The sequence below is a fragment of the Capsicum annuum genome, chromosome 9 (genome assembly GCF_002878395.1).
Source record: "Capsicum annuum cultivar UCD-10X-F1 chromosome 9, UCD10Xv1.1, whole genome shotgun sequence".
NCBI classification, from domain to species: domain Eukaryota; kingdom Viridiplantae; phylum Streptophyta; class Magnoliopsida; order Solanales; family Solanaceae; genus Capsicum; species Capsicum annuum.
Window position 1 is genome coordinate 4518393 of NC_061119.1, and position 11619 is coordinate 4530011.

The following is an 11619-nucleotide window of genomic DNA, read 5'->3' on the forward strand; positions in this document are numbered from 1 at the left end:
CTGATTTACACCCTACAGTACAATGAACTGCAAGATTATTCACCAATCAATTCAGTAAAATGTTTGATCAAATGTCGACCCTTAACCAGAGGTCGACCGGAGAAAACTCTGTTGGGAGCACTGCCACCTTAATGGCCCTTGCAACGCGCGGTCCGGATTAATCGGGGCTCCAATGCGGGCACCGGACACCGGATGGGAAACCAAAAAAAAAAATGTTGATCAAATGAGTAAAAGTACAATAACAAATGCTATTCCAGTTCAACAAAGAACTTGGTGAATTGTTGCTCTTTCTGCATTTAGAAGCCAAATCCAAATTGAATAAATTGGCATAGAAATTCAAAGATGATTCTTTAAACAAAATCTGTAGTTTGATGCAAACAAAACCAAAACATAGGCCACTAGCTAGCATCATCGCGGTGAATCTTTGACCAAGCATAAAACGCCAAGCTAATATGCTCCGCTAAGTATCTCTAAACTTACTATACTGAGAGACAGAGAGAGAGATGGGGTCAAGGGAACTCTACCAATGCCAAATGAGTTGTGAACGGAGCGAGGGAAACTCTAACTCATTGACATTAGCTTTGGACCATTATCGGGCATGCCCATTCCAGCGGCCAGTTCAGCATCAAGTTGGGTGTGCGGTTTCGGGCCCATCATCATTTTCACACTGCATTAACAAAACTATTCATGTGAATATACAAGGTTTGCACTTCCCCAGACTACCAACTATAATCACTAAAAACCATGGATTCACGATTCACTAGTCAAACTTGTATGCTTGAAGCATACAAGTTTCAAATTCGATGGATGCATCTAGCTGAAAAAAGAAAATTCTAATCTCTATACAGCCAAATCAAATGAAAATGTGCTTGCCCACGATTTCAGTATACAATTTCTTATGTAAGCGTCACATTTTCAATTGTGAAACAAAATCCTCCAATTTACCACGTGAGATAGGTTGAATTATCCAAGAAATCCCAACTTGGACAATGCAATGGAAATAGAGAAGTTGATAGACGAATAAAACAAGATTTGTAAGTTCAGAACTTTAACACTTATCACAAGTTCTCTCTTAACCATTCACTTGCGAAAAGCTAATCTATTCCTTCCCCCTATCCCTGCAAGTGTGTAAGAAAGCAGAGGCTCTACGTTGTATATAACCTCTATTAGCGTCTGGAATCCCCATGCAATCAAAACCAACAGGCTAGAATATAAAGGTCACTTGCAAAGAATATAAGGCAGATACTGATGCCAAGTTTACTACAAGAAATTCTTTTATAATGAATAAAACTATTATTTCTTCTATTTCCATTAGTAACATACAGACAACTCTCTAGACAACCAGCTCGTATTATTTGTTGGCAAAATATATGGTTTAACAACAAATTATCAGCTATGCAGTATGGTGCCGTACAAGAAGATGAGATGATCTTCGGTCTTCAATTTTATATAACCCAACCTGATCCCGGGACTCTTAAAAATCATGGTCCCTGTAAGTTTAGGCATGCTTACCACGTTTCCCAATTCTGTAGTCCAAAATTAATTCTAGAGGAGGTGGTCTACTCCTTTTGTACTGTGAGAGGGGGTGTTATAGTCTGAGTTCTTCTAAGTTTGTTATACTTCCTAATAAGGAATGCATGTTACCTCTATCTTTCCGTGCAACTCCCCCCCACCCCCACACACACACAAAAAAAAAAAAAAAAAAAGATACACTATGCCCTTGGAAGACCATCGGGAAAGGAATGGTCAGTTCAAGGTCTCTATACATAATTTATGTCTTGTACAGAAGTATAATAGGCAAAAAGAATTTTTACAATGATCAGTACGATCCAGCTTGACTACAACTCCAGGTATCTACTAGTTTCAACCCGCCCATATAATGGGTATATCTGTGCAGATGGAAAATAATAGCCAAGTAAATCACTAAATTGGGTGTCTAGGATTTAAAACTTTAACTTCCAGACCTTCATTCACTTCATTGATTGTTATGCTACACCCTCAGGAGGCCAACATCTCACTAAAAGTCTGAAACATCTCTAGCCACTCAACCAAAATTGTTCAGCCACGTTGAGAAAAGTTGATATGGTTCTCTAGCAGAGAAGACCATATACCTTATATATCTGTCTCCAAATGAATTCTTCTCTTTTAAAATTAAGGGATAAAATATGTATCTAGACTCTAAAATTACTCCGCCTCCCACAAACAGCTAGGTTATATACACAATCGCATAATAGCTTCCCTGTCTAGCCCCTCACCCAAGTTAAGATTGTTCAGCCACGTTGAGATAAGTGAACATAAGGACTGCTGAAGTCAATGAAATCAAAACCTCAGTTCAAGTTGAAGCATCTCACCGAGACTGATTCATCAATTTTCAGCATTTAAGCTCCATTACCTCACAGTAATAAAGTGAAGAAATTTACTACTCCTACCCACTTTAACTTCAATCTATGCACCAAACTCATCATATAAGAAATCCATGATCACTTGTTGTTTCCTTTGCTTTGATTGCTGTATTATTTGCTGTTGTTAACATACATGGCTTCGTCACGATTGTATTTCCTTTCAACACTTGTTATTATGCTTTACTTGAGTCGAGGATCTATCGGAAAACAACCTTACAAGGTAGGGGCAAGGCTAAGCACACAATACCCTCCGCAGACCCCACTTGTGGAATTACACTGTTGTTGGGTGAGAAATCAATAATTACTTGTTGTTTCCTTTGCTTCGATTAACGTATTGTTTGTTGTTGTAATTGTTCTCTTCTACTTTATTTTTAGCACGGTTCTCCACTACTGCATTCAACACTTCTTGTTATTATGCTTTACTTAAGGTGAGGATCTATCCAAAAGATCCTCTCCACCTTCACAAGGTAGGGGCAAAGTTCCATACACACTACCCTCTACCCTCCCAGATCCCACTTGTGAGATTGCACAAGGTATGTTGTTGCTGGGTAACAACAACAACAACAACAACAAACCCAGTGTATTCCCACCTAGTGGGGTCTGGGGGGTAAGATGTACGCAGTCCATACCTCTACCTCTGATGAAGTAGAAAGGCTGTTTCCGATAGAACCCCGGCTCAAGACACGAGATACCACACAAACACATAGTAAAGCACAGAAGCAGATTACATAACATAAATACGGCACCCATAAGTAATATAAAATAGAGGAAAGCAGAGGAAAGCACACAGATTCGTAATAAAACATGGAACACGAAAGACGGAATCATAACAGGAATAAAACACCCACCAAGTAATTCCCTACACTAGCGACCCAAACTGGCCCTAATCCTCTGCCGAAATTCGCGCTCTCCAGACCTTCCTATCTAGGGTCATGTCCTCGGTGAGCTGTAACTGTTCCATGTCCCGCCTAATCACCTCGCCCCAGTACTTCTTCGGCCTACCCCTACCCCGCCTAAAACCATCCAACACTAGCCTCTCACACCTACGGACCGGGGCATCCATGCCCCTCCTCTTCACGTGTCCGAACCATCTCAATCGTGCTTCCCGCATCTTGCACTCCACTGAAGTCACACCAACCTTTTCCCGGATAGTCTCATTCCGAACTCTATCCCCTCTAGTCAGTCCACACATCCAGCGCAACATCCGCATTTCTGTCACCTTCATTTTTTGGATGTGGGAGTTTTTAACTGGCCAACACTCTGCTCCATACAACAAGGCCGGACGGACTACCACCCTGTAGAATTTGCCTTTAAGCTTGGGCAGCACCTTCTTATCACACAGCACCCCCGACGCGAGTTTCCACTTCATCCATCCCGCCCCAATACGGTGTGAGACATCCTCGTCAATCTCACCGTTACTTTGGATCACGGACCCAAGATACTTGAACTTATCCCTCTTACATACCTCCTGTGCTTCCAGCTTCACTACTACCTCATTCTCCCGCCTCACGTCATTAAACTTGCATTCCACATACTCTGTCTTGCTTCTGCTCACCCTGAACCCTTTAGACTCAAGAGTTTGCCTCCACACCTCTAATTTGTCATTCACACCCCCTCGAGTCTCATCTATCAGAACTACATCGTCTGCAAAAATCATACACCACGGCACCTCCCCTTGAATGCGCCGCGTCAACACATCCATCACCAACGCAAACAAAAAGGGACTAAGAGTAGATCCCTGATGCAATCCGGTCAGGACAATGAAATGCTCTGAGTCTCCTCCCGCCGTCCTCACCTGGGTTTTCGCTCCATCATACATATCCTTAATTACTCTGGTATATGCCAGCGGTACTCCACTCACCTCCAAGCATCTCCAAAGCACTTCCCTGGGGACTTTGTCGTATGCCTTCTCCAGATCGATAAACACCATGTGCAAATCCTTCTTCCGCTCCCTATACTGCTCCACCAACCTCCGCACCAGGTGGATTGCCTCCGTCGTCGAGCGGCCGGGCATAAATCCGAACTGGTTTTCCGAAATAGACACTATCCGTCTCAGCCTCACCTCGACCACTCTCTCCCAGATCTTCATAGAGTGACTCAATAACTTAATCCCCCTATAGTTATTGCAACTCTGAATGTCCCCCTTATTCTTATAGAGAGGGACCATGGCACTCCACCTCGGGCATCTTTGCCGTCCTGAAGATTTCATTAAACAATCCAGTCAACCACCTTACACCAGCCTCTCCAGCGAACTTCCAAAACTCCACCGGTATCTCATCCGGCCCCGTCGCCCTACCCCTTCGCATCCTGCGGACAGCCTGTCTAACCTCTTCTACCTTAAAACGTCTACAATAGCTAAAATCCCGACACTCCTCTGAGTGCTCCAGTTCCCCTAACACAATAGCTCTATCCCCTTCGTCATTCAAGAGCCTATGAAAATACGACTGCCATCTCTTCTTAATGTGGCCGTCCTCCACCAACACTCTACCGTCCTCCCCCTTAATGCACCTCACATGATCGAGGTCACGACCCTTCCTCTCCCTAGCCTTAGCGAGTCTAAACAACTTTTTCTCCCCTCCTTTCTCCTGCAACCCTGCATACAAGCTCTCAAAAGCGGCCGTCTTAGCTGCCGTGACTGCTGACTTCGCCTCCTTCCTCGCTAGCTTGTACTCTTTCCTGTTTACCCGCTTCTCCTCTTCGTCCTTACTTTCCACCAACTTAGCATACGCCCCTTTCTTGGTCCCCACTTTCTTCTCCACCTCTTCATTCCACCACCAATCCCCCCGACGGTGCCCGGCCCGGCCCCTAGAAACACCCAACACTTCACTTGCATTCTCCCTGATGCACCTTGCCGCCCTGTCCCACATACTATCCACGTCCCCCCTACACTCCCACACCCCCATTCCCGCCAACCTCTCCCCTATCTCCCACGCATTCACTGGCGTCAGGCCGCCCCACTTAATTCTCGGTCTACACTCCTTAGTCCTCCTCTTTCTATTCTTCTTTATACCCAAATCCATAACCAAGCGCCTATGCTGGGTCGAAAGATTCTCACTCGGGATGACTTTACAGTCCTTACACAACGCCCTATCCCCTTTCCTAAGCAACAAAAAGTCAATCTGAGTCCTGGCTACCGCGCTTCGAAAGGTGATCAGGTGCTCGTCCTTCTTCGGGAAGCCCGAGTTCACCACCACCAGCCCAAAGGCCCTCGCAAACTCCAGTAGGGTCGCCCCCTCGTCATTTCTCTCCCCAAAACCAAAACCACCATGCACGTCACCAAAGCCTCCCGGTAATGCCCCGATGTGCCCGTTGAAATCCCCTGCTACAACAATCTTCTCCGAACTAGGCACGCCTCTCACCACCTCCTCCAAAGCCTCCCAAAACCGCATCTTCTCCTCCCCCTCCGATCCCACTTGCGGCGCATAAGCACTACACACGTTCAGGGTAAACCCCCGAACGACCAACTTAATAGTCATCAACCTATCGTTGATCCTCTTCACCTCCACTACCTGACCTCTAAGCTCTTCGTCTACTAAGATGCCAACTCCATTCCTACGCCTGTCGCTCCCAGAGTACCACAGCTTGTAACCATCCACATCCCTAGCCTTAGACCCTACCCACTTGGTCTCTTGGACACACGCAATGTTGATCCTCCTCTTCCTAAGAATCTTCACAAGCTCTATGGACTTACCCTGAAGGGTCCCTATATTCCAAGACCCAACCCTCAGCCTACCGTCCCGCCCTCTACTTACCCCCCGCGGCCAAACCTTGGCCCCCCTCCCACTCCCGCCCTCTCCTCATCCCCCGCCCCCACCACGGCCCCACTCCCCAACCCCCTCGAACATGACCCTATCCACCCATTACCGCCCACAGCCACAACTACACGAAAGTATAGGAAAATATACAGATATACACGGTGGTTGTATCAAATCAGCAGCAAGGAAATACAAGGCTCACACAAATTCAAAGGAATACTCCCGAAACAAAACTATACTCAATTAGGGGGCAAACACCACCGGACTCAACACCCACCGCCCCAAATACAGGTTCCCAGCCAATAACCCAATCCAAAGCAGTAGAAGAAACGACCACAGCAACAGCAACAACAGACAACAGACAATGTCCACAAATTCCACGCAAGTCAAGGTACAGGGGCTACTACTAGCATAATACTAAGAATGGAATATGAAATAATGAAATAAAATGGAATATGAAATAACGAAAATAACAAAGGTTAGAAGTCACCGGATTACGCTTGGAGCTGCGGCTGCTGGAGACGGAGCGGCGGGTGGCGGCTGGAGACCGGGCGGCGGCTGGCTGGCTGAAGGCCGAGGTGGGGGGAGGGCTGGTGTACCCCGCTGGGGGGTACAGACAGGACAGGTAAGGGTGGGGGGTGGGGGGGCCGGCCGTCGGGCCGGCGGTCGGGGTCGGCGGTCGGGGCCGGCGGTCGGGTCGGCGTCGGGGACCGGAGGTCGGGGCCGGCGGTCGGGTCGGGTCGGCGCCGAAGGTCAGCGATGGCGCCGGGGACCGGGGACCGGTGCGAGAGGGAGGGAGAGAGGGTAGGGAGAGAGAGAGAGAGAGAGAGCCGTTAGAGAGAGAGAGCCGTTTGGGCGGCGCCGGAGGTCGGCGCCGGGGGCCGGAGGTCGGGCCCGGAGATCGGGCCGGGTCGGCGCCGACGGTCGGCAACGGCGACGGGGGCTGGTGACCGGTGCGAGCGAGAGAGAGGATAGGGAGGAAGAGAGAGAGTCGTTAGGAAGAGAGCCGTTAGGAAGAGAGAGAGCCGTTAGGAAGAGAGAGAAGCAAAATGTTGTTGCTGGGTAAGAAATGAATAATTACTTATTGTTTCCTTTGTTTTGATTACCGTAGCATTTATTGTTGCTATTCATCTCTTCTATTTTGTTATTAACATAACTTCTTCACTACCATATTTCCTTTCAATACTTGTTACAAGTACACTTAACTTGAGCCAAAGATCTATCAAAAACAGTCTCTCTACCTTCAGAAGGTAAGGGCAAAGGCAACATACCCATTACCCTCCCCAGCCCACATGTGGGATTACACTAGGTATGTTAATAGACCAATAATTACTCAACTCCACAAAAAAGAAGTAAATTTTACTCCAATTATTCAATAAATAAGCTAAATTCAGTCAACATCTTACCGCTTCCTGTGCTTCTTCGTCTTGAAATGCTCATCCCTCACTGTAACATTTGCAAAATACCGACTACAAACACACAACAAAAATCATTTCTTCCCCCCAAAAAATCTTAATCCACGAGATTAAAACAAAAAACACTAGATTGGTTAAAACAAAAAACACTAGATTAAGTGTCAAAAGAACGATTATCATACTCACAGTGCATACAATAGTCATTTGCAAAATATCAACCAAAAACACACACACAAAAAAACAAATTTTTCTTTCAGAAACCCTTAAAATTCCGATAAATTAAAGTAACGAACAATAAATTAAGTTTCAAAAGAATTGGAACGCTTATTTAACTCGCAGTGCATACAAATACTCTTTTTTTAAAAAAAAATGCAGTAAAATTCAAAAAATTAAGCAACAAACGATATATTAAGCATCAAAAGAACGTTTATCTTACTCGCACTACATGACATTCCCAAAATATCAGCTAAAAACAAACCAGAAAAAAATCAATTGTTCTTTCAAAAACACTTAAAATTCACAAAAATTAAGCAACTAACACTAAATTAAGCTCCAAAAGAACGTTAATCTTACTCGCAGTGCATACAATCAACTTAAAACACAAAAACAAAACAAATTTTAGTTTTCAAAAACGCACTAAATTCATGAAATTTAAGCAACGAACAATAAATTAAAAAAAAAAATCAAAGAGCACTAAAATTCACGAAAACTGAAGCAAAAGCGCACTAAAATTCACAAAAATTGAAGCAACAAACAATAAATTATCAAAAAAAATCAAAAATGCAAAAACTGAAGCAAAAACGCACTAAAATCCACAAAAATTACGCAAAAAACAATAAATTAAGTTTCAAAAAGACACTTTTATCTTACTCGCAGTGCATACAATAATACTGTCCCATTCCAGGAAGATCTTCATCAACTGGCAACGCATTCCGTTGCTCTTCCGGCTTATTCAGTTCATCATAAACGGCGTCGTCCCCTTTTACTAGGAATTTGCCCCGGCGAAATTGCTTGTGTGAGTATCTTCGCTTCTTTACGCTCCGGTGTGGACACTTGCCGCCCATTTTTTTCTCTCTGTCAAATTAGGGTTTTTTTGAACGATTTGGGAAATTCGGAACCCTAATTGGGATTTATATAGTTTTCTATTGGAACGACATCGGTTTGGTTGGGGCCTTGTTTTATTTAGAATAGTAGTATATGATCTAGAATAGAAGAATTAAAAGATTATACATAAATATGACCCTAAATTTGACGTCAAATTATAACTTTGACCTTGAACTTTGACAGTACACAAATATGACCTTTAACTATTCAACACTGTATAAATATGACCTCCGATCCTAAGTGGCAAGACGCGTGTTCAACACGTAAAACTGGGCGTGTCCAACTTAAAATCTAAGGGTATATTACATAAATATGACCTTAAACTTTGACAGTGCATAAATATGACCTTTAACTATTCAATACTGCACAAAAATGACCTTTAAATGACTTTTCACTATTATTTTTTCATTATTTTCGGCTCAAAGATGAAAATGGCATCTAATTTCTTTTGTCATTGCGGAAAAAGAGCAATATTGAAGATTTATTAATTAGATGGGTCAGCCTCATATGAAAAAATCGCGCGGATATGTATATATATTATAAAACAGAGGGCGAATTTAAGTTATATAATATATCTAAATATAATTTATTTAAATATCAATTAAAGATGAAACTATACGAATAATAAGAAAATTATATTTTAATAAAACGCTATTAAATTAACGTTATTAAGGATAGTAGTAGTAGTATATTAAATTAACGTTATTACAATGTTATTAAATTAACGTTATTAAAACATTATTAAATTAATGCAAGGGCGGACCTACGTGATTGCCATGGGGTTCACCCGACCCCCCTCGGTAAAAAAGTTACGTTATATATATAAGGTAGAAAATTTATATTTATGTACGTATATTAATGTTGAACCACATGAAACAAGACACTTAGATAGCCTAGTGGTGTTATTTACTATTCTTGGCCGCTTCCTTCAACCTACTGCGCGGGTTCGATTTTTTAATTAAAAAAAACTAGGTGTTGCTGCTATAGAAATAATAATAATAATAATAATAATTTAAAAAAATGATGTCTTTTTAACACAAAAAGCAAAACTTTGACAGTGCACAAATATGACCTTTAACTATTCAAAACTGCACAAATATGACCTCCCTCCAAGTCAGCCCTTTTAACGATGCGGCACCGTGTCATTGGATTACCTTTCCACGTAGGTGCGAGTGAAACTTACACATGGGGTTGCAAAATCGGAGGTCATATTTGTTCAGATTTTGAAAGTTAAAGGTCTTATTTGTGCACTATCAAAGTTTAAGGTCAAAGTTATAATTTGGAGTTAAGTTTAGGGTCATATTTATGTATTAACTCAAGAATTAAATTAAAAGAAAAAACAAGAAAATACATAAAGTCCCCGATGTTGGGCGACTTTTTCAAAAAGATACCTAAACTATACTTTCGACCTATTACCCCACGAATCTTACTTAAATCGTTGCAAATACACCATTTTCGCTGAATTCCAGTTACAAGAAAGAGAGTGAATACACGCACCAATCAGATGTTGCCATGTGTTAAATAATTTAATTTCATATTTTATTTATATTTTTGAATAAAGTTTTCCTTTTTATTTTATTGATCACCCCATCCCACCCCCCACCCCGTCCAACATCTCCCTCCCCATCCCCGTCCCCTTCCAGCAGCTTCCCTCCACCCCCACCCCTATCCAGTTGTTGATTTTTCAATTCTTCTTTCTCTTTGGATTTCAGTATTAATTTTGTGGTTCAGTGGTTTCAATTTCGTGTTTACGTTAATTTTGTATTGCTTTATGTGTTTGTTGATTGTCTAATGATGAGATCAGAACTCCATTAAAATGGAGCTTTCTAGTTCTTCTTAAGAGGATATATATTGGGTTTTATAAAATTGTTCAAAATATATATAAAAAAAAAAAAAACAAGATCGATATTTGAATTGCAATAACTATAAGAGTATAAAGTTGTTAAGCCACATTTTAAAAGTTTGAGAGACTATTATGAAAATAAGAATGATGATGGTGTGTCTCGAGAACCACTTTGAATTCATGTAATGCATTTGACTATAGGAGCCATTGATCTTCTAATGAGATTGGTGAGCAATATAGAAAAAAAAAATTATTTATGGTGTTTATTGATCTACATAAATCATATAGTATACTCTCTCTAGGGGGGTTTTATGGAGTTGTTTGAGGCTAGAGATGTGCATGTAGCTTTCATTAGGGGGACTAAGGACTATAGATCAATTTATAGCCCCTTTTTGTCTTTATGATGGATTAACAGAGGTAAGATATCGAAAGGAAAGTGTTGTGGTATATGTTATTCGCAAGTGACATAGTATGGATTAATGAAACGCGTAGTGGAGTCAACGATATGCTAGAGGTTTATGGATGAATGTTAAAGTCTAAAGGGTTTAGGTTGAGAAAGATTAAGATAAAACACTAAGAGTGCAAATTCAGCGACGTAACTCATGAGACAGATGTGTAAGTGAGGATTGAACGCAAGTCATTTTCAAAAAAGAAAAAGATTCAAGTATCTTGGGTCAATGATCCAAGGAAATAGGGATATTAAGGCCAAACACATTGCCAACCCCTTAAAATTGGCGGTAACTTTCACTTAGGCACCTTTCAAAAGATACTAAAATGACATAGTTGGAGGCCGATTTAGGTGTTTAAAATGAACAACATCCACTTTAGGTGGCAAAGTGAAAGTTTGTGTCAAGTTTAGAAACCCGACGATGTGTTTAGCTGGATATTAAATAATGATGTTACACGTCATGTTAGACGGGTGGATGAAATGTATTATAAAGGTGTCAAGTGGGCCAGGCTGGGTCAAGCCGGAACCGGCCTGTCTAGTTTAACCGGGTTGTGGGCCGGTTTCGGTCCGGGTTGGGTTAGGTGGGCCGGGCTGGTTCCAGGTTCAATAGTAAAATTGTTGAAAACAATCCTGAACCGGCCCACTTAACCCA

The 11619-nt window shown here is 42.1% G+C and overlaps 1 protein-coding gene across 2 annotated transcripts; it reads right to left on the reverse strand.

Moving 5' to 3' along the window:
* Nucleotides 1-270: 270 nt before the first annotated feature.
* Nucleotides 271-8722, reverse strand: LOC107843125 (zinc finger protein 593). 2 transcript variants are annotated; one of them, XM_047396026.1, is made up of 3 exons: nt 8443-8722; nt 7564-7626; nt 271-667 (listed from the first exon to the last, which is right to left on the reverse strand). In XM_047396026.1, exons 1-3 carry the CDS (start codon nt 8634-8636, stop codon nt 562-564), a joined length of 363 nt encoding a protein of 120 aa, XP_047251982.1. In that variant the 5' UTR covers nt 8637-8722; the 3' UTR covers nt 271-561. The 2 variants fall into 2 exon arrangements, with proteins under 2 accessions (XP_047251982.1, XP_047251983.1); XM_047396027.1 differs by lacking the exon at nt 7564-7626.
* Nucleotides 8723-11619: the final 2897 nt, after the last annotated feature.